Below are 23,743 nucleotides of genomic sequence, written 5' to 3'. Positions count from 1 at the left end.
CAGGGGAGAGGTACTGCAACCCTGCTGGGAACATCTTGGACCATGCCCTCATCTCTGATCTGTGATCTCCAAAATAAAGTTCCAAGCACAGTTTGGCCCTAGCCCTTTCCAAATGAAAGATCTGGTATTTAATATGACGTCATTAGTAAGTCATTTTACTGTTCAAAGCAACCTGCAGAATATTCATACATTGTACACGTCATTAAGGAGGAGGTGCGTTAAGAATCTTGTTCTTGTTAAGGAATGCCTACTGGTAGGTTTATGGCTTATGCACAAATTGAAAATAAATACCAACACCGTTTGACCTTGTGCATGCTCAGAGAGAGTAGTGTGTCTCTTAAGATGGCCATGGAATGCCTAATGTACACAAACACATTAACTCTTTGTGTTGCCTGCTGCGACTTGGTTTATGTGTTTTTGTGGATTGTACTCAACTAATGAGAGACCTATTCCATTGACTCGTATAAACTCTGAGACTAGTAGCTCTCTATTGGACAGCATCAAAATTATTCTGTTTTATTATGCGTACTCCCTTTGATCTCTGAGTTGCATCAAAACACTGTTTCTTTTCAGACGGAACCTTTGGGGTTGGCTGACTGATATGAACTCTCCCTGAGTTGAGGAACCTCTGCCGTCTTGGATTAAGTTGGATTTATATTGTATTTATATGTATCAAAGTCTGTCAATGTGCATTGTTGAACCAAAAGTTGAGCGCTGTTAAAAGAGAAATAAAGATCTGTTAATTAAGAGAGTGGATTGTTATTCCTAAAAATAACAGCATTCACTGTACACTGTGTTTGTTATAAAATAATGTCAGCCTTTCACAGTGGGCATATTAAATCTTGAATCTTACCAGAATGATCATGTGATAATGTTGGGGATATCCCACTTTAATTTTCCTTCTTGACTTCCTTAGTAAGGCCAGTTTGTATTGTTGATCTGGAACTGATTATGTATTCGACCTGTCTCTCCATTCATTGTGGATGTAGTGTCTGCTAAATGACTAAACACATAGTTATCTGTAGTTGTTGTGTGACTTTTGTTGCATTTATTTATTCATTGATTTATTTATTCAGTTTACATTATGTGAATGAGGTCTTTGTATCAGCAGTTTTCAACAGAGAAGGATACAATTTATTCAGCCTGGGATTGGTCTCTCTCTCTCTCTCTCTCTCTCTCTCTCTCTCTCTCTCTCTCTCTCTCTCTCTCTCTTCTCGTCTGTTTCTCTGGATCACCCTTAATTGTATTTCCTCCCCCCTTCTATTCCTCATTAACATGGAGGGCCCAGACTCCTATCTCTCTCTCAGTTTCTCTCCCCCTCTCTCCCCCTCTCTCCATCCATATCTACCTCCTTACCTCTCCATCCATCTCTTGCTCCCTCCTCCATAGAGCTCTCTGACTCCCTCTCCATCAATTCATCTATCTCTCCATCTATCGCTCCTCCCCATCGCTCCGTCTCTCTCTGTTTCACCCCCTCTGTCTCTCACCCCCTCTCACCATCTATCTCTCCCCTATATAATTCTCGCTCTCTCCTTCACAATCTAAAACTCTCTCTTTTCTCCCTCTCTCCCCCCCAACCCTCCCCTCCCCAGAAACAATGTGTCAGATGTCTAAGAATAACAGGGGGCCGATGACACCTAATTAAAAACACAAAGCCCCCCCCCCCCCCCCCGCCCCCACCGTCACACAATAACCTCAAAGTTACGTAACAAGCACGGAGACCATGTCGTCGCGTGGGCTCGCAGGGGCAAAAGATACGCGGGCTACATCCGCTCTCATTGGCTGTTTGCGTGTGATACTGGACTCCTCCCCCCCCCCCCTCCCCCCCCCCCCCCCCCCCCGATCCCCACCACCACTCCTGCAGCTTGCACACTCCATCTCCCCATCACACGCACACACACACACACACACACACACACACACACACACACACTCACCCCCCCCCCCCCTGCTTCTTTTCTCTATTCAACCGACCAAACCCACCCACACCTCCCCTCCACCTCCTCCCACTCTCGCTGGCACACGCGCGCACCCACCCACCCACCCACCCACCCACCCACCCACCCACCCACCCCCACACACACTCTCACTCACACAACGCAGTCAATGACAAATGCACAGAGACTGCAGTAGCAGCAGAAGCGGTAGCAGCGGCGGCGGCGGCGTTACCGCGGCACGCGATGGAGATCTCCGCTGTGCACGTAAGAGCGCCTGTTCGCCGCGCAGCGCGCCAGAGCCGAGGGTGACAGGGATGCTGCTTGAGTGAGGTGTGTGTTTGTGTGTGTGTGTGCGTGTGTTGCATGTGTGTTGTGTATGAGGGAGACACAGAGAGAGAGAGAGAGAGAGAGAGAGAGAGAGAGAGAGAGAGAGAGAGAGAGAGAGAGAGAGGAGGGAGAGAGAGAGAGAGAGACACGGGAAGACAGGAGGACCAGGAAGAGGGAAGGAAGGAGAGAGGAGAGAGGAGGAGGAGGAGGAGGAGGAGGAGGAGGAGGAGGAGGGGGACGACTTAAACGCAACAGCAATCAAAGGGGGCTTTGAAAGCATCACTTTTCTTCCCCGTTCTTCCTGTTTCTTTTTCTTTTTTTCCGGCTGGTAATCCGAGTGTTCAGTGTTTTGCCGATGTGCCACAACTCCTCCAGCAGCTTCCCCTCTTGCTGCTCGGCGGCGGCTGCCGGGGACAGCCCCGTTCCTGGCCACGCGCAGCCCGGACGCCCCCTGAGCGTATGGATGACGGCGGTTCTTCGGAGGGGATCTCTTCTTCTTCTTCTTCTTCTTCTACTTCTTCTTCTTCAGCTCTCTCGCCCGCTACCTCCCCTGATCTGGCTCTCAAGGTAAGGTTCTGGGGCCAGTGGGTCCCTCCTCTGCCGTCTGCTGTTGTCTTATTAATATTCTCGGAGCGTAACCTGGAGGTGAAATGTCTTGTTGCTCTGCGTTTTGATTAAAGCCGAATGAACAGGCAAACCTTGCAGGGATTTCCTTTTTTAAGAGAAGGGTATACATAGGTAAAGCACTTCAACTGCAGAACGTGTGGAGGCTTGCCCTCTGCGTATATGGCTGCTGCTGTTGGAGCAGGCATGGAGGTGCTGTGCATCAGAGAAGAAGTGTTTGATCCATCAATATGAATGGATGGCACAGTGATCGTCTCTCCTGCCATCTCTGGGAGATATCCATGCACGTGAACGGGACCAAATCACCCGCGTCAACCATCACGTTGATCCCCTGACAAACTGGAGGACCGCCGGTCTAAATTGCTTTGGTTTAAACAAATGGCCCTGGACGCAGACAGCTGATAGTTGGATGTGATGAATATGCATGAAGAAGGACCAAATGTATGGACCGGTGGTGCCGGGGGAATGGGTGTAGCGTGTACAGTGGACTGTATAGCGCTGAACACTCAGGGAGATGAGACTTAACTCCACTAATGAGAACTGAGAAGAAGACAGCGAATCACATCTGTCCGTCTGTCTAGCTGCGGTTCTATCTTTGTGTCCGTCTGTCTAATTTTGTATCCTTCTATCCGGTTGCGTTTCCATCTGTCTGTCTATCCAGCAGTGTATCCATCCGTCTATCCATCCGTCTGTCTGTCTGTATATCTGTCTAGCTGTCTGTGTGCCTGCGTATCTGTCTGCCTGTACGTCTGTCTGCAAGCATGCCCATCTCCCCTCCTGCATGTCTGTCTGCCTATCAATCACACAGTAAATATATTCACGTGAGAAAGCAGGAGACGCGTGGAATCCTGCTGTATAATAATCCACCAGCCTTCACTCAATGCTCTACAGACCCATACATACTCGACGTGGGGCTGATTCGGTGGCCAGGTTCACTTCATGTGTAAGCCTCTCTTCAAAACGCTATGGATGCAGTAGTGGCTGTGGTACATTAGGATCAGAAAGACCACCGTGGGAGCACATAACAACCCTAACCCCGGAGGGGAACCTTGTTGTTCAAAGGCTTCCCAACACCCCATAATAACCCAGCCCGCTTTCATGTTAAAGAGAAACCTATGGTATAGCCTGGGAACCTGTGGTGTTGAAGAAATTATAATAGTAATTCAGATGATATTAAAGAAACGAATGGCCTTCTCCGTCATAGCTCCTCTGGATCTTCTCGTCCTGGGGGCTATCTCACAGCCAGAGCTCCCTGGCTGCAGAGGCAGTGGACAGGGAGATCGCTGCGAAAAAAAAAGCCCAAACAGAGAGAGAGGTGCTCAGTGATAAATCTTTTAAACCATGTCATAAAGCAGACTTTCACAGCTGTAGCCAGCAGCCCGGTCCAGCAGATATACAGGGGAGCTTTTCTCACCTCTCTAGAGGAGAGCTGAGCTTAGACACGTGTGTGTGTGTGTGTGTGTGTGTGTGTGTGTGTGTGTGTGTGTGTGTGTGTGTGTGTGTGTGTGTGTGTGTGTGTGTGTGTGTGTGTGTGCGTTTGTGTGTGCGCGTGTGTGTGTGTGTGTGTGTGTGTGTGTGTGTGTGTGTGTGTGTGTGTGTGTGTGTGTGTGTGTGTGTGTGTGTGTGTGTGTGTGTTTGGGTGTTGGAAGGGGTTTGGGTTGTGTGTGGGGGAAGGGGCGATGCATGTGTATGTTTCGTGTTGATGCATATGTGTGCGTATGTGTGTGTTTGTTTGTGTATAGGTGCATGATGGGTGAATGTTTCCTGTGTTTGTTGCGTGGGTCTAGGTGTGTGGGGGGATGCATGTGTACATGTTGTGTTTGCGTGTGTGTGCGTTTGAGCATTTGTGGGCGTGCAATGACGTAGAATGCGTCATCATTCAGTTGGACAGGGGAAGAATGTAAAATACACTTCGGATCAGCAGTGTACACAGCACCTTGAGAAAGAGTCGACGGTGTGTTGAGAGCACCACGTTCAAATATTGATAAAAACACTAAAATATTGATACCACTGAAACAACAAGGAGGGCTTTTAGGTGAAAAGTCAGAGAAACAAGAGCCCCTAAACAAACACTGCCATATCAGCCTCCATACGACACAAACACTCGAACACACTTAAACACGCAGAGGGTGTGGAGTGCAGCTTTCATAATTAATGAAGTGCTTAATGCCACTGGGGAAATTTCAGGTCTGATAATTAATGCTACTCCCATGCATATATGTACTTTATGTTTACACCCATTGAGTATGCAGTCGTTTTGAGATATGAAGGATATGAAGGATATGACGTTGGGGCAGAGAGTTTATAGTGGCACGAGAGTAAATCAGATTACTACGGCATTTTAAGACGTTCAGGTAATCATAATTAATCATATTAAACATAATTGACAGTGTAATGTACAAGCAGGCATTATGTCAATCTATGTCAACACATGCTAAATGAATATTGGCTCATGTATCAGAGTGTGCTCATGTGTGTGTGTGTGTGTGTGTGTGTTTCTGTGTGGGCATATGTGTGTGTGTGTGTGTGTGTGTGTGTGTGTGTGTGTGTGTGTGTGTGTGTGTGTGTGTGTGTGTGTGTGTTTGGTGTGCATATCTTGTGTCTTTGGTTGGACATGCACGTCTGCACCCGTCTGTGTGTGTGTGTACATAAATGTGTGTGTGTGGAGCGATGCGCGTGCACATCTGTTTATGTACGTGTCAGCGTGTGTGTCAAGGTCAGTATTTATTGACAGTCGCCTCTCAGTCCACAGGTGGGTGAGGATGAGATCACAGAGATCCCATGACCTCATCTTTAACGAGAGGAGACACACTTTCCTGTCCAACGCACACCTCAATCGATTGCACACACACACACACACACACACACACACACACACACACACACACACACACACACACACACACACACACACACACGACACTCTGTCACACACTGTCCTGTACCCACTAACGGATGGCGGGAATGCGTGACGCGGGTCGGTCCTCATTAAGCTGTTTGTGTTTTCCCTCCGGAGCGAACAGAGCCTGGACATAATGAGTCAGCATGTTTCCGTCTGCTCTACAGGAGTGCAGCTAGCCTTGCTAGCACTCCCCGTGATCACATCCTGTTCTTAACGTCTTGGTCCCGTGCTAGGACAGCGGGGGCGGAAGGCAGTCCATCACCTTTTGGCCGTGGGGGCGTTGTTGTCTCCTGCACGTGCATACATGCACCGGGGGTTCGCTTGTTATTTTATTATTCTTTTAGCGACGGGAACACCAGCCGGGCCATTGGAGGGGACAGCTCGGCCTACCCCGGCTATACATCAGGAGATTTAAGAGGATTACTTTAGCAATTTTAGACTCGATGCATTATTCATAATCCTCTGGGTGGTTGAGGTCCAGAGAGAGGGAAGAGACCCCAGGTCATTAGCTGGATATATGATTCAATGTGAGAGGAGGAGGAGGAGGAGGAGGAGAAGGAGGAGGAGGAGGAGCAGGCGGATGGGGAGGAGGAGTGGGGGAGGAGGAGGAGGAGGAGGAGTGGGGGAGGAGGAGACGATGGCGGTTCGAGGAGGAGAAGGTGATGATGGAGCAGGAGGAGGAGATGTAGGATCACTAGGCAAAGGAATGAGATGATTTAAAATGGGTCTTTGGAGCTCAATAACCAGAATATGACAGTATGACAGACCAATCTCTGGCTCAACCTCTCTCTCACTTCCTCTCGTTCTCATCCTCTTGCCCTTTCTCTCACCCGCCCTCCCTCGTTTCCTCTCACTCTGACACTCCGTCACTGTCTCTCTTTCCCTCACCCTCAATCTCTCCTGGCCTCAATCGCTTGCTCTCTTACTCATCCTCCCTGTCTCTCTCTAGGCCTCTCTGGGTCACTTTCTCTCTCACTCTCTCTCCCCCTCAACTCACTCTCTCACCATCTCTTTCTTTCTCTCCGCCTCCCCTTCTCTGTATTTATCCCTCCTGTCTCTTTTACTCTCCCTCGTCTGACTCCCGTTGCCTCTCAATCTCTCTCTCATTGTCTCTCCCTCTGTCACAGTCTCTCTCTCACTCTCTCATTGTCTCTCTCGCTCTCTCCTCCATTATTCCTCCTCTTCGCTCTCATTACGGCTGCCCCTCGTTTGTCCGCCAGCGGTAACGAGTAATCAAAGACCTTCTCCCGGCTTCTCTGCGTGAATCCTAATTTGGTTCTGCTCCACGCGCGGCGAGAGCCAAGTCAACCGCACGGAAAAGCCGCCGGAGCGTTTATAACACAAGACTTCCTCTGGTTTTTCCGTTTTTCTAAGGTGTGAAATAAACACCGGATCCCCCCCGCCTGGAAGCCGCCGGGAGGGAAATCCATTTCCGTAGCCAAAGAATTTCTTAAAGTAAAGCAAAAATGAAACCCCGACTTTAATGCTGTAATCAGAGATAATGCTAAGCTGTTCCGCCGTACCACAGCCACCCGCCCACCAGCCAGCCCAGAGAGAGCCACCGCCAGAACAACAACAGTTGTAGGGGTTGAGTCACGGAGGAACGCATGACGCTGCAGACTGTGTTGAACCGGTGGCTCGTTCACGTCTACCACCGCCGGGTGGTTTAGTCAGGGTGGCCCCAAGCAGCCAACACCAGAGCTCCTTCTTTCTCTCTTTCTTTCTTTCTTTCTCTCTCTCTTTCCTTCCTTCTCTCTTTGGATCATCCCTTCTTTGTTTTTCTCTCTCTGTGTATTGCTTGCTTGCCATGGCCCGACTGCTCTCCTTCCAGTGATGATAAGGGGAGCGAGGGGGAGAGGAGAGAATGGAGAAGAGTCAGAGTGCAGGGGAGGGATGAGAGTGGGGGGAGAGGAAAGAATGGAGGAGAGGGGAGGAGAGAGGAGGGGGTGGAGATGAGAGTGAAGACGAAAGCGGTGGAGAGAGCAGAGAATATAGAGAGGAGGTAGGAGAGAGAGGAGACAGTGGAGGAGAGAGAGGTGGCAGCGGAGGAGAGAGAGGAGACGGTGGTGGAGAGAGAGGAGACGGTGGAGGAGAGAGAGGAGACGGTGGTGGAGAGAGGAGAGGGTGGAGGAGAGAGAGGAGAGGGTGGAGGAGAGAGAGGAGACGGTGGTGGAGAGAGAGGAGACGGTGGAGGAGAGAGAGGAGACAGTGGAGGAGAGAGAGGAGACGGTGGAGGAGAGAGAGGAGACGGTGGAGGAGAGAGAGGAGACGGTGGAGGAGAGAGAGGAGACAGTGGAGGAGAGAGAGGAGGCGGTGGAGGAGAGAGAGGAGACGGTGGAGGAGAGAGAGGAGGGCATGGAGAAGCGAGAGGCTGAGTGTGGAGAGGAAGATAGAGAAAATATAGGAGGGAGGGGTGGAGAAAGGTGAGAGAGGAAAGTGGAGAAGATAGTGGAGAGAGAAAAGATAGGGGAGGGAAGATAGAGGAGAAGAGAGTGGAGTAAGGGAAAGAGAAAGTGGGAGAGCGGAGGGAAGAGCAGAGAGAATTTATTCCTTGCCATCGTCACCCTGAGCTATGGGGAGGTCACAGCAGATGCTCTGCCAGTTTAAAGTGATGGCAAGAGTCCAAACGCATGCAACCTAACCCCTATTTCATTATCAGTCCTTGTGTGTCTGTGTATGTGTGTGTGTGTTTGTGTGCAAAAGCACGCACATGTTCTGTCTCTTAATGCACACACACACACACACACACACACACACACAAAAACACAAATGGATATATATTTATAGACATGCCCTAGTGTTCAGATGTTACTGTGTCCACATGCAAACACACACAGAAGTACACATACATCCACACACAGAAAAACAGGTACATACACAGATCTTTCAAGTGCAATAAAAGCATGTACCAGTGGTTGCATTTTCCATAGTTCTGAAAATGTATGCAAGTAATGGGTTTTTTATAGCACGTGATGAGTGCTATGCTCGAGGGATTCTTAAATATATCCATGGTAATTAGTATTGCACCGTCTTCATTAAACAATTTCTCAAGCGTGTTTCTCAAATCGTATGTATTTTCATATGCCTTTTGCAAATTATGTTTGAGTAACTCCTTAGTCAGCATTTGAGCAAGTTTGGTTGCATAAACCAAGACTGTATAAAGTAAAATCAATGCTACTTTATCTTACAATCAGTTTTATCGCCTTGCCGATTATGTTTCCTTCCTGTTGTTTTAAACAGGAGGTGGAAGTGCCTGTCAAATATATTACTGTTTTTTAAAATACATTTCCTCTGAGCTAGGCAATCACATCCATGGATTTGTCTCAAAATTGATCATTCTCAAAAAGATTAAACATCTAACTCATTCGAGGAAGCTGCCATGTCTGGCCTTTCTTTGTGTCATAATAAATGAGTCAGACTCTTGGGTGGTCTTGTCATATGAACATTATGAGGCATGACTAATGTATCTTTTCAACAATATCAGACAATATTTAATTTCCTTCCGCGGCATTGTATATGACAAGGTCTAGCTAGGAAATCTAGCACAAATCTCATTTCATTTTGAATCCAATATTTCCCATTAGGGTTATATGAATATGAATCCTCATTTCAAAGCATTTCTTCCATTATGGGCTTTTTATTTTTTGCAACACCATTGGTTTTTTATCAAAGACACGTGAGACTATTCATAGCATATAGTGCAGTTGTTAGGAAAGAGTAGTGGTTAGGGAGTAAAACTCCCAGCTGAAATGCACTGGGTTCAATCCATAATGTCTAACCTCTAATGTTCAGCAAGATTCTTTCAAAAATATACATGAATACCGTTTGGTGGCTTTGCATAGACCCAAGAGGGGTACACCGTTCTGAGATGAACAATACACAGAGAAACTTTGATTGAGTCCCTTTTTTTGACATGGTAGTGACAATGCATTGGTCATTGCACTGCAGAAGCCGTGCAAAGCGTGGATGCCCTAACGGCGTGTGCGTGCTCTCCGGCCCTTCCCCAGGTAACATGGTGAGCAAGGAGGACGGCCCACGCTTGGTCATCTCCAGCTCCCACTCGGAGTCCGACTCGGACAACGCCGCGTCGCAGCAGAGCTTCGAGGCGCCCTGCGGCCCCCGGCCCGGCGACCGGCGCGTCCGCAAGCGCCACAGGGCCCTCCAGGTGCGCTTCAAGGACATCTGCGACGCCCAGAAGGAGCGCCGCGCCCGGCGCTCCAGGTCCATCTCCTGTAAGGTGACGCACCGGAGGCACGCCACCATGCCCTCGCGACGCTCCATCCCCAACGTGACCCGGAGCACGGGCGTGCAGACGTCGCCGCGCGTCGACCTGCGCTACAAGACCTTCCCCTTCGAGCGGAGGAGGGGCCACACGTTCAAACACGCCGCCGTGGTGGAGACCCACCGGGAGCAGAACAACGGGTTCCTGAGCGACCTGCAAGGGCCGGGGGCGGGGGGGGGGGGGGGAGGCGGCGGCGGCGGGGGGGGCGGGGCCGCCGGGCTCCCCGTGCGGGGGGAAGACCGTGGGGCAGACCAAAGCGCTGCTGCATCACACCGACGACAGCAGCGGCACCGAGGACCTGCTGTCTGGCGCTCACTCTGCAGACGGACCCCTGTGCTCCGACCCCCCGATAGAGCCCGGTTCCCTTCCGTGCAGCCCTCCGGCGTGGAAAGAGGAGCCGGAGTACCAGGTGTGCGGCCCCAGAAGATCCCGGTCTAAAGGATTACCCAAGGAGGAGACGGGGGCTGGTGGTGGTGGTGGTGGTGGTGTCGGTGGTGGTGGTGGAGGTGGTGGTGGTGGTGGCGGGGGATCCTCCACTGATCACCGGTTTACCACCTCCGGCGGGGACATTTCTCAGGACACGGGGTCAAAGGGCATGGGGTCCGGCGGTTGGAGCTCCCTGACGCAGGTGGAGTCGCTGGGGAGCCCGTCGGCTTGCTGCAAGCGGAAAAAGGGCTCACATCCGAACGGGCAGCAGTCGCAGACACTGCCCCACAATGCCAAGTGTTCGGGTCGCTCCCTGGACCCCTGCCGGACCCGGCACGCGTCCGCCTCTTCTAAGCTCCAGCACACGGAGAGCGCAGGGGACCAGGGCTCGCTTCTTGGACAGTCGCAGGGGCCCCGTTTGGGGGCCAGCCAGCCCATTACGCCCTCGTCGTCCGGGGATAAGGATATCAAAGCACAGCTCCAGGCTATGGAGAACCTCATCAACTCCAGCCAGGAGACCATTAAAGTCCTGCTGGGAGTCATCCAGGAGCTGGAGAAGGGAGAGGCTCTGAGAGAAGGGTGAGTAAAGGTATATTATGCACCCGTTTTTTGTGCAATGCATAGGACAGCCGTGCAAACATTGAAGGATGATTCTCATTATTGGACCATTATCGTCTTACCTAACAAACTGATCAATGTTTTTTTTATGTTAAATACAAGCAGGAAGTTTACCTGTAAACAAACTTGTTACAGGAAGATGTGCCGGCCGGTGTTGAACCCCCTCGTAGGCGGTATTAAATGGCTGGGGTGTTACGTTAATGAGACCACCAGAAGATCAATACATTCTATACCCACAGTGACACAGAGAACCCTGCAGTGCAGAATTACACACAGTGCAGTCACGTAGCAGGGTGAAATATATAAACCACGCTATGCATACAATGATGAAGGCCCACTGACATTGTTTTCCTCCATGGGGTTTTAGGTGAAAAAAAACAACGTCCGCACCCTACCTGTAAGCATCGTTGGGCAATTTGCCCCTGACCCTTCCCTATTTATTGATGATATATGTATCTAAAGAATATAAATGTAGAACGGGTTGGAGAAAAGCATAATCTAAATAACTTAATACTTAAATAGTAAAAAGTTTATTTGTGTGTGTGTGTGCGTGCGTGCGTGCGTGCGTGCGTGCGTGTGTGTGTGTGTTTAATTATGTAAATAGTAAAGAACAAATTATAGTTTTTAGAGCATTTCTGCATGCTGTGTTTTTTGTCATTCGCTAAATGATTGCCTAAAGTGTTTATTGGGTGACAGCAATGCCAATCCCGGAGGCAGGTAGACAGACAGGCCGTCAGACAGATGGATTGACAGAGGGTCAGACAGAACCGCACTCAGGCAGGCCAACGGATGGACAGGCAGGCAGGTGGATAGACAGGGAGAAAGACAGACAGATGAACCAGCCAGGCAGGCAGACAGGCAGGGATGATTGGCAGGCAGAAGGATGAAGGCAGGGGGATTGGGATGGGGAGGGCAGCATGTGACCCGGGCCAGCTGACGTGGGCCCAGTGGTAGATCTGTGGTAAAACTGTGCCAACAAACAAGCAGCTTAGCGGAGGACTTTCCGCCGTGCAAACACGCTGGAGGACCATTCTGCCTCAGTGTTAATATCTGTCGTTTTGGGAAAGCGTCGATATCGTGTGCAAACACACTCACACACGTTGTGGTCCATTTTACAGTGGAGGTACTGTCATTGAGATGATACGACTGTCGTAGTGGATTTCCAGAAAATAACTGCGATAGTGGCATTGTTGGTCTTGGGTTGTTCCACCAGTAGAACAAAGCATTAACACTGCATGAGAGGTCAGAGGTTCGAATCCCACTGTGGCCCACCCCCCAAGCTATGAACTGACGATATTATGAGACACTTTAAATAAAAGCTTCCACTAAATGGCCCTCAGAAATTTTAATATTGCATACATACCTTGCACATACACAACATAAATCAACAGCATGCATCTGGGACTAGCTGTCGGACTGGGCATATTGTGTTTGCTTGTGTGTGTGTGTGTGTGTGTGTGTGTGTGTGTGTGTGTGTGTGTGCGTATGTGTGTAATTTATTTATTTTTTTGCGTGCGCGATGTATGAGTACGAACGCATGTGTGTATAACGTGTGTGTGTGTGCATGAGGACGGAAGTATGACCTCCTCCCAAATCCATGACCTTCAGGCTCTGTCAGCCTGCCAGGGTCAACTCCAGTGTCACAGGGGGTGACCCCTTCACTCATCTTCCCTCAGGCGGAGGGGCTCTTGGTGACAGCACGATTACATGTGCTATTGACCCCCCCCTGCCTAACCCTCCCCCCCGGGCCCCAATCCCTAACCTGAGACACTGCAGGGCTGCTGCCGCTGTCGACCCCCTCGTGCTGCATCTCCACTTCTCCATCTCCTCCTCCCCATCTCTGCTTTTCCTCCTCCCCTTCTCCATCTGTTGTCCCTCTCCTCCTTCTCCCCTATCGATCCCTCTCCCCCTCAAACCACCCCTCTCCTCCATCGATCCCTCTCCCCCTCCAACTACTTCTCCTCCATCTTCCACTCCTTCTCCATCCCCCCCCCCCTCCAACTCCCCCCCTCTGCTCCTCCTCCATCGATCCCTCACCCCCTCTACCTGCTCCTCCTCCATCGATCCCTCACCCCCTCTACCTGCTCCTCCTCCATCGATCCCTCACCCCCTCTACCTACTCCTCCTCCATCGATCCCTCACCCCCTCTACCTGCTCCTCCTCCATCGATCCCTCACCCCCTCTACCTGCTCCTCCTCCATCGATCCCTCACCCCCTCTACCTGCTCCTCCTCCATCGATCCCTCACCCCCTCTACCTACTCCTCCTCCATCGATCCCTCACCCCCTCTACCTGCTCCTCCTCCATCGATCCCTCACCCCCTCTACCTGCTCCTCCTCCATCGATCCCTCACCCCCTCTACCTGCTCCTCCTCCATCGATCCCTCACCCCCTCTACCTGCTCCTCCTCCATCGATCCCTCACCCCCTCTACCTGCTTCGCCTCCATCTTCCCCTCTCCTCCTCAACCCCCCCACCCCTCCTGCATCTCCCCCTCCTATTATTCCTGCATGCTGTAAAGTAACGCCACAAAGGATGATGTCGCCATGACTACACATGCAGCCGTGTAAAGGACAATTAATGCTTGAGTCAATGGGTATTGTGTGTGTGTGTGTGTGTGTGTTTGTGTAAATGTGTGTTTTTGTACGTGAATGTGGTGGTCCACATACTGTACTAGGACAGGACCAGGCACGTATGCCGCATACAAGTTAATAATGTACAGTCACACACACACACACACACTCAATTGTAAATGAACAATTGATATTATACAAGCGCAAACATACACGCACACATATACACTTGAAATGTATGCAGATACTCAAGCACACACACACAACAATTCAAACCGATTTTAACGCAAGGTTAGCAGGCGTTATTTAAAGATAAAATGTTTAAATTAAATGTCTAATCTTGCAAAACAGTTAACATGCTTCCTAATCAGTCTGGTACAATGCCTATACAGACAGTATGGATTTCAGGCAATTCTTAGTAAACAAATTGTAATTAATGGTTTTAGGTGTAAATTACATCACACTCTTTGTCGCTGTATTACTCATTATTAGTCACACTAAAAAACAGTAATGAGCAGCCTGTAAAATAAGCGTTGCCATCTGTACTGAAAAAGGGTGAACATAGAGCTATTGATTTTTAATTATATATGATTTAGGAAACGTTTAACACTAACGTTCTACAATATGGTGTTCAGGGGCACATTTATCATATCCGGTAATCCTATTAAGAATAAATGAGTATTAATCAGTGACTACGGAGAGAAGGCAAATGTTCAAATCATCCTTGAAATGTCACTAGATATAGTTTCCTCAGGGCAAGGCGTCATCAGCAAGGTTTATTATATTTATAGGGGGGAATCTTTCTCCCAGAAAGGCCTTGAAACGGTGATGTCATCCCCTGTCAAGTGATGTCATAACCTGTCATATCCTGGATAATATCTACAAACCTGTTCCCTCTTGTTCTCTCCTGACAGGCTCACGTACCGAACGGGACAGGACACGGCAAACTGTGACACGTGTCGAAATAGCGCGTGCATCATATACAGGTGGGTCTTTATGCCCCCCCCCCCCCCCACACACACACACACACACATGTCTTCCTGCCAGTGTTGAACGCCTCTGTTCTTTTCTTTCTGGCACTGGGGGAGCGTAAACGGAGACATGATGCAAGTGAGAAGGCAGAGCCAGTCTGTGGTTGTGCTTTTGTTTTTTGGAACGTGAAAGTGATCGAGGAAGCGTGAAAGGAAAGAGAAGGAGCAGGCAGAAGAGGAACTAGAACTCTCTGTCTCGACGTCTGGCAGAGTAGCACCACAAGACTCCTGTCTGAGAGAGGCAAACGGGAAGCTGAACGGCACCCCGGTGATGGTGTACTCACTCTGCAGGTCAATCGTGAGCAAGCAAACCACTCCGTTATAGTTTATATCAATTTAATATCAAGTTGTTTTTTTGGGTGAGATTGTTCTGGGTGTCGCTGCTCAGAGAGCTGTGAGTCTGGGACGCAGGTGGGACATCCCCTTAAAAGGGTGACATCCCCTTTAAAGCGTAACCCGTTGACGACTCACCATGACAAATGACAAGCTCACAGATCTATCACAACAAACAGAAAAGTCATTCCGAATGAGGAAAAGTGGCCAATCAGAATAGAGCATGAATATTCATAAACATTGTATAAAAGTAAATATGCAAACGGAAGAATCATCCCTTTTTTAATGTTATTCTAACGTCTTCATATAAAGCAGCACATAGATAACATGAATTAAATTTATTGACCAGCATTTTCTCATTATATTATGTATTAATGCGGTAATTTCTATAGTAACCAAAGCCTTCCCCATCAGTAGCTAAGTGGATCACTAAACAAAAGCCACCACCACCAAACAAATCGAAAGAGGAACTGCTTTAGGCAAATTATGGTGAATGAGGGAGTTTTGACAACCTAAACATGGTTACACTTCCTGTCATGAGATGAGGCCGGCTAGATGTGTGACTATGTCGCATGATGTTTGTATCGTCTCTTGCTTGTTTCTCTTCCAGTTTAAGAAAGCAACTATGTGTGCTGCCTGTATTTTCCGAGAGTTTGAATCATACAGCATTAAGTAATTCTTATCACTTTGATGATTTATAGCTACAACATTAATAAGTTATAAATTGAGCAGAAGTGGGCTGGAACAAAAAAATAAAACCTCAATATACAGTAAAAAATAAAACATTTAAAGGCAAACAAATGAAGCTGCAGAAAGACAGACAGAGGTCTGGAGGGTAAGACATTAAAAGAAAGAGTATGTGATCAGTAGTGATGCTTATGTGAATAGATACATGTCAGTGTCCTTAACGTATTAATGCTTTAAAGCCACACTGGAATCCGTTCAGTAGAATACCAGTATTCTACTAAATGGAAGTTTAGATACAGTCAATGATAAGTGAGTTCAGAAAGTCTGCATTCGCTTTCACAAAAGAAAATATTTTATCTGAAACTATCATATTCCAATGATCCATATTTATTTTTATCTGAGCCTGGCAGATTCTTAATTTGAGAGATCCATTAAAAACTGGTCGACCAAGAGGATATAGATTACCACGTGGCAATGCTGCTGTTTACATGCAAGCAAGGCAGCCAGGAAACAGCGTTCTGTGCTGCGTATAATTTGCATCCGACTTGGTCTGAAAGGTACAAATCTGTCAAAATTGGTCTTGCTCTGCAAATGCAAATGAGAACAAGCCCATGCACCACTGCTGGGTGAGGAAAATGTGCTAATAATTATTTAAAACTGTGGAAAGCTCAAACCGAACCCAACCACATGCACACAAAATCATCCCAGACGGTGGAGCTCCATCCACGACAGCACCGCGACAGGACCAATATGTCCAATCAATTCTGGAGTCTCCGGCCATCGCTCGACTAAGGTAGTCAATCTACGGGCTTTGCCCAGAATTCAGTTCTCTCCTGACATCGGCACCCACCCCCCCCATACTGCAATCATTCATCACTGCTACAAATGGGCATTAGAGGGAGAGAGACAGAAAGAGAGGAGGCTCAAGACAGAGAGAGAGGAAGAGATAGAGAGAAATGGAGGGAGCGTGAGAAAGAGGGAGAGAGAGAGGGCAGGAAAGTGAGAGAGAGAGAGCAGATACAGAGAGAGGAAGAGAGGGAAAGATAGAGGGTGCGTGAGAGAGAGAGAAGAAGAGGAAGGAAGTGGAGAAAAGGAGATGATGGAGGGTGAATAAGACGGCGGGGGGGGAGAGAGACAGAGAGAGGTTGGGGAATAGAGCAAGGTGGGGGAGAGGAGGGGGAGGAGGGAGAGGGGACCAAGGGGAGAAGGATTGCCGAAGGGAAGAGAGATTGAAGGTAGGGACTGATAAATAAAAGGTCTACATTTACTTTTGCGGGTCTAACCCTTGTACGATATGACTTCGCAGAGTGAAAAAAATAAAGAGGTCCCTATTTTAACGGTCTGAAACGCAAATGAGAAGCGCAAAACGGAAGTAGCTTTGTGGGCGGGGCTCTGCCACTGTTGCTATTATACCGGCGGATAGATTGATCTTGCGCCTGACGCAAATCTAAAAAGGGTTGCCCTGAAATAGCCTTATTACCCGTAGGTGTGGTTTGGGCGTAACGTGCAATAAACCAATGAAAGTGCCATCTCCCATTCCCTTTAAGAGCCATGAGCGCATTTTAACCTGACGAGTTGATATTTTGACAGCGCGTTTACACATGGAATAGCCGTTTCCTACCAGTATTGTATACATTATCGTTATCGACTTGTCTTCCTGATATGCATGTGTCCCCCCGTTAATGTGCATTGCCATGGACTGTATTATGCGTTTTTGGTTTAGTTTGCGTTTGTTTAACGCGCGCCTGCGTTCATTCATTATTTTTAACACTCACTCGCGGTAAAACTATGTTTTCGATGTGTTTCCATATGCATTGATTTAAATACAACTTATCACCGCTGTATCCGCTGTTCTTTCCCAAATAATTTAACCAACGTTATCGTTTAGGCCCTAAAACAAGAATTTGTTTTGGAAGGCTTGGATATAGCCAACTTTGCTCGAGTTTATCATCGTTATTATTATTATTATTATTTTAACGCATGGCATAGCCTACTACAGTGTTCATTCCTGCAGCCCCTATGGAAAAAAGTTGCAGTTCCGACCTGCCATGGTACGTCAAAATAGCAGCACCAACTGTGCTATCTGCTAGTGCACTTAGACCAGGTATTTGTCAGTTGCGCAAGTTGCTTTATCGATCTGTAAGATAGCACCATGTATCATTTGTGCCGTAACACGCCTCTGCTTTTCGCCGACACGCCTCTTGGCTTGTTTACACTACCTCCGCCCGTCGACGGATCTCATTGACTTTGCATGGGGCGCTCGCGAAATTCATTATGGGTCCGTCCGTCCATTCGGCTCCGTGGCCTGCGTCAAAAAGTTGAGAAATTTTCAACTTTTCAGGCAGCGCCGGATCCGTCAGCCAATCAGATTGCGTTTATGCAAATACACTCCACGCGTCTACTGGATCCATTTTGCATTAAAAAGCAGGAAGAAGCAGTAAAAATCTGTCCATTATATATTTTTTAATATAATGTGCAATGATATGATTGTTTGTAGTCACCTGTTGTTGAAGTCATCTTTTGTATTTATATCCACACATTGGGTTTGTAGCGGGAAGCGATTTGATTGGCTGCAGTATGCGTCTACAAAGAATAGTCCCCTATACGTCAGACACGCCCTCGGTCATCCGTTGACGGACGCATGTAGTGTGAACAAGGTGTCAGGGCCAAGTTTAGTGGCGCAGGTTTGCTGCGGGGGAAATCGGCTTTGCGCCGGGTGCAAACTAGCAAAAATACATGCGTCGCTGTAGAAAGTCAATTGCGCTGGATGCAAGATAGGACCTAGAGAGGCAGTTATTTAAACAATGCAAGGTTCGGAAACACATAGCTGCTGAACGTGATTTAAAACGTTTATTATTTATCCCTACGATGCCGAGATAGCGAGAGATATAAAGACTGCCATGCTTATCTTAATATATAAACACATGCACCAACATTTATACAATTTATATAATACATTTATGAAAACGAAAAGTTTGATATTGGTTAAATACGCTGCTTTTAGGGTTTCTCTGCAAAAATGTGAAATGAATATAAGCCAGACTTGGCAAAATGAGGTGCTGCATATCTAATTTGCTCTTCAATCCCATGCAGAGATGAAAAGACTATGATTGCTTTCGTGAATAATTGTTGAGAAAGCATTTTCTCTTTCTGTTTCTAATTAATGTGAATGTTTTTTCCTTCCACTTCCTCGCTCTTGTTGCTAGGCTAATAACCATGATGAGTAAAAAATGATCAAAGCTCAACAAGAAGAGTATGGAGCATGACCTGGGGCAGGAGGGCTCCGATGACGTCCTTGTGACATGCCTTGACATCTTAATATTAGGACATGTTCCCACAATGATCTTTTAAAGCTGTCACAATCGCAGAGACATCATAGTAGAGGCAATACAAGCTAGTATTTGGCTCTCCCGTCTGGGATTAGTAAAGTACATCTTATTCCTAGTCATAGACATTGTTAGACTGTCTTGGGTTCGTGCTACTGGTCTTGTTAGACTGAAAGTTGTGAGAAACCAGAGAGAGAGAGAGAGAGAGAGAGAGAGAGAGAGACAAAGAGATAGACAGGGAGAGAGCTTGTATGTTGGCAGCTGGGGAAATAACCTTACACTTAAAAGTGCTGACAAAAGCAGAGGAGATTTGAAAGCACACCCACTGCATGAACGAAGTGATAGGCCGCAGCCAAAGCACTCCTAAGGGGGACAATCATTGAGCGCTGCATTAGCTCAGATGAACCACCCAACAGACAAACAGACAGCAGACAGCAGCCGGCACCCAGATCGCCAGTGGTCACAGTAGCTGCAGGGGCGGAGCACAGCTAAACGTCCATACATGCTTGTTAACTGCAACACATAAGTGCCGGAAGCAGTGGTCCAAAACATCAAGCCAGAAACATGGTTTCAATCCAAGGCCATTGAGCAATGCGATGATATCCGCCTTGATGTTGCCTAACCACCGATTGGTTATTGATGAGCACAGCTGTAACAGACTACATTTAGGCTAGTTTAGCTTTGATTCTAATAAGCATCGAAATCTTGTAATTGCTCTACTTTTGAAAAAGTTGACCTATTTATCTATACAGAATGGTTGACAAATCCTCCCCTAGTGTACATTCGGTGTATTGACACATCGTATAGGTTGCGCAGAAGTATGAATTGATGACTGTTCGCAACATTGTTGCCCGCCGTGTGTGTGTGTGGGATTTGGATAAACCACACAGAAGCATGTTGAGCCCTCAGCGAGATGATTAATCTTCCCCCCCTCCCCCCAGCCTCTCATCTCTGGCTGTCCTTGTGCGCTAACATGGGCAGATAATCTCAAGATTTGGTGCTCTTGTTCGCCGTAGCTCCTGCTCTCTGCTGTTGGGCAAGACTCTGAGTTCAAGTCGATTTCATTGTGAATAGCCCTAAATCACGGTCACAGTCTCGAATGGGCTTCACAGGTCCAAATTATCTGACACCCTCCTAAGCCTCAACCCTCAAAGAGCAAGGACAAACTGGGTGGTTAGGAATGCAACAGTTGAAGTCAAATTGAAAAGTGAGAAAGTAGCATGTTTCTTAGTTCAAGCTATATGATGCAGCATAATGCTATTTCATGCTACAGCCGTTGTGTCTGGGCCATTATATCAGCTTAAATTCAGTAGGCCTATATGCTACATCACATGACTAATAGTTCTGATTGAAACAAACTGGCCTTTGTGTCTTGATAAACGCATACATACATCTTCTAAATGCAAGACACAGCTTGAGATTATACTAATGTCTGCCTGTCTATAATTAGTGCTGAAATAGGCACTGAAATATGAGCCAGGTTGTGGGTACAGGTACTCCTTGCACCCATTGCACTGAGCCAAATAGGACATGGCTGTGCTGTATGACTGATTGTTTTAATAGGAGCTAGGAGCTACCAACTTGGTGGTTTTTCATGTGGTTCTGAGGTGACTCCATAGGATTGCATCTATCACATTTGGAATGAGAGTTAATGAAAGTGAAAGTGAAATGGGCATAGAGAGGTCTCACGCGATTGGCTATGGGAGGACTACGTCTAGTAAGTTGGAGGCCTTTAAGGTGCAGGCCTAGTTTTATAGCCTGCAGCATTCCTGACGTGGTTATTTAAATCTCAAAAAGATCAGCAACAGGTGAAACAACAGTCTCTGTGAAGTCTCAGTTCTCTCAGATTTCCTCAATGAGCAATACACCATGTCTGAGATCGTCTGTTGTCTAGTGTCAAAGAGCAAACTAATATCTGTGCTCGGAAATGCCCCAGGCTACGCGACACATAAGGGAATTCAACAGAAACTAAAGACTGATATTACACTTTCAGATGTTTTTTTATACAAAAAACAAGAACTGGAGCCTGATATCGGCCCACTACGATGAACCTTGAATGTGTCACGTACGGCTGTGGTTTTTCTCATGAATATAACAACAAAAGAGGTTGTAGGAATGAACTTGGTGGATCATTTGAAAAAAAAATCCATTTTAAATTATGAATGACATGCGCTACAGAAACATCTGGATACTGTGTAAGGATGATTGAATAAACGTATGGCATGTCATTAAGGGATCTGACTGTACTATTGCCGTATGCCATGACACACCCATAACCACTGGCTGTCGTTTCATTTCCCTGCTTCCATATTTGTGTGTCTGATCTTGTTCAGTGTGGAGCTGGACTTCAAGCAACAGGAGGAGAAACTTCTGCCCCTGATGAAGAGGCTGTTCCCCCAGGACAGCCCCCAGTGCCCCACCCTGCCTTACCCCCACGAGGTCTTCACCTCGACCCCCAAGCGCAGGACCAAGACGGAGTCCAAGAAACACGCTCGCTGGAAACTCTGGTTCCTCTAGCCACGGTTACTTCCGATTTTGTTTGCTGGGGATGCGCACTTTTCGGATTACCATAGCGGTGTGATTTGAAAGGAGATCCAGGCAAGGGAAAAGCAGAGATAGAAGCAGATGGATTGGATTAATCAACAGGTTTATGGCACCCCCTTTGGAACGGAAAAGCAGACGTAAATAACGGTAGACATTATCAATTACAAAAATAATAACATTTAAATCGTGATTTGGTATTAACGTTGGAGGATGGAGGTGAGTTTGGGGAAACTGCGAAGTCGGAGAGATCATGTCATTCTTCATTTTCCGGGAAACCTCGTTGTCTGGGTCCAACCCACCTCACACCCCCAGGTGAGTATGGAAACCAAATGGAAAATGCAATGAAATCAATTATATTATTTAACTTTATTTTAACATTTTTATTTTTTATGAATTGAAGGTAGGGATACATGACAGGACAACGGTCTGTGTGAACAAGCCATGTGACATACCGCACTCTCCTGTCTTACAGAATATTGCTCAACTACAAGGAGGTGCTGTTTCATGAAGGGCCCTTTTGTTTCTTCTCAAGCGACGCTACAAACGTTAAACGGACTCTGGCCTCGGCTCTCGGCTAAAGCACAACCAGCTCGCACTCCGTCGAGGGGACGGTGGATATGAGGACCTGATAGAGCGGAGCGCGTGGCAGTGGGTTGTGTGTCAGCGCTTTTCCACGTCCTTACAGTTGACATTCGTCTGCTCTACCTCTTTGTTTCATATTTTGGTTGGGTATATATCTGTCTCATTTTTGGTTAATTGTGCATCAGATCACTCGTGTCTTAAATGTTCTGTCCATGTAGTGCTATATGATTCCTATTTACCATCCAAACCATTCTGCTGCATACATTTTTTGTTTAGTATTTGGCATTTTTTGGTATTGATATTCATTCGATATTATAGTCCATATTTGCATTCAAGTCGACACTCACAATATAAAAGTTCAAATAGATGAGAGAAAGTGCTGAAAGTCTAAAATATTTTGTCAATTGTTCAGAAAGATGGCGTTCTCGGGGGCATCAAGGAAGTGCCCTGAATTCACATTAAATGCCCCCCAGTTGTGTAACAAGAACCAATACGACAACGACTCGATGTGATCAAGTCCTCACTGTCAACCATCTCTAGACTGAAAGCTGTGATGTAAATTGTTTTCTAGAAATTCTTCGCAACTCTTTGTTTGTTCTTTTTTACATATACTACACTGTTCTCACAGAACTGCTATTTTTGGTCTTCTATATTGATGACCTTTTAATGAAAAAAGAGAAAACAAGACAGTTATTCAACATAAAGAATGTTATATGCGCTGAAATGAATTTCTAACATACTAATATAAGATGTTGAACATTTTTCAATCTCGTGCTGCTGATTTTCTTACTTACTAGTATTTTCTATGACAAATAGCAGTGTTTTATTGACATTCACAAAAGAGTATGAAAATGATATTTTGACATGCCTCTTTTTGTCCTTGAAGGCTTGGCAATTGCTTGTACCCATCCATCGTGACCCTCGGAGTACAGATTGTGATGGAAAATGTGCACATTTTCCCCTGGAATGGGTTCCTTCAATTCCTTGAGGGGCCATAGGCCTACCGGTCTGGGTGATTAAACCATTGGTGACGTCTATGAAGTGGCTATATTTGCCAAATGATACTTCTGCAGTGAATAGCCGGTACACTACAACTAGGTACACCTATTCATGGGCGGGCGTATATAGGCACCCCTTTGAAGCGTTGCGTTCGGTTCATTTGCGATAGAGCAGTTAAGGACATCTTCATATCTGTCCGTTTTTACAATGGATCATCTTCACATTATTAATATCACCAAATGTCAAGACTCTCGGTGACCTTGGGCAGACTAAGCTCCGAATCACTGAAGCAGATGCATTAATGAAGGCACCGGTGAAGAGACTCTTGTTGATTGGCGACTATTGGACGCAGAAGTATCATTTGGCTTTGCCATGTGTAATGTGGTTCTGAAGTGATCCAGACCAGTCTTCTAGCAACTGCTGTTCCAGCAACTGCAAGAATAGAAGGGCTATGTCACAGCCAAGATGATTGACAGTTCCATCAAATAAAATGACTATATGTAGCTGATCATATGAAAAAATTGCACGCTATTTTTTATTTACACAACAGTTTAT

The 23,743-nt window shown here is 47.1% G+C and overlaps 1 protein-coding gene across 1 annotated transcript; it reads left to right on the top strand.

The window, feature by feature from the left end:
* Positions 1-2,132: 2,132 nt before the first annotated feature.
* On the top strand, positions 2,133-22,768 carry LOC132473065 (inhibitory synaptic factor 2A-like). The gene is made up of 7 exons (XM_060073013.1): positions 2,133-2,311; positions 2,385-2,831; positions 9,798-10,229; positions 10,273-11,077; positions 14,601-14,672; positions 21,397-21,919; positions 22,080-22,768. The coding sequence occupies exons 3-6, from the start codon at positions 9,803-9,805 to the stop codon at positions 21,578-21,580; spliced, it is 1,488 nt and encodes a 495-aa protein (XP_059928996.1). The 5' UTR covers positions 2,133-2,311; positions 2,385-2,831; positions 9,798-9,802; the 3' UTR covers positions 21,581-21,919; positions 22,080-22,768.
* Positions 22,769-23,743: the final 975 nt, after the last annotated feature.

The sequence above is a fragment of the Gadus macrocephalus genome, chromosome 15 (assembly GCF_031168955.1).
Source record: "Gadus macrocephalus chromosome 15, ASM3116895v1".
NCBI classification, from domain to species: Eukaryota; Metazoa; Chordata; class Actinopteri; order Gadiformes; family Gadidae; genus Gadus; species Gadus macrocephalus.
The sequence above is the reverse complement of the archived record's forward strand: the minus strand, read 5'-3'. Positions and strand labels throughout refer to the sequence as shown.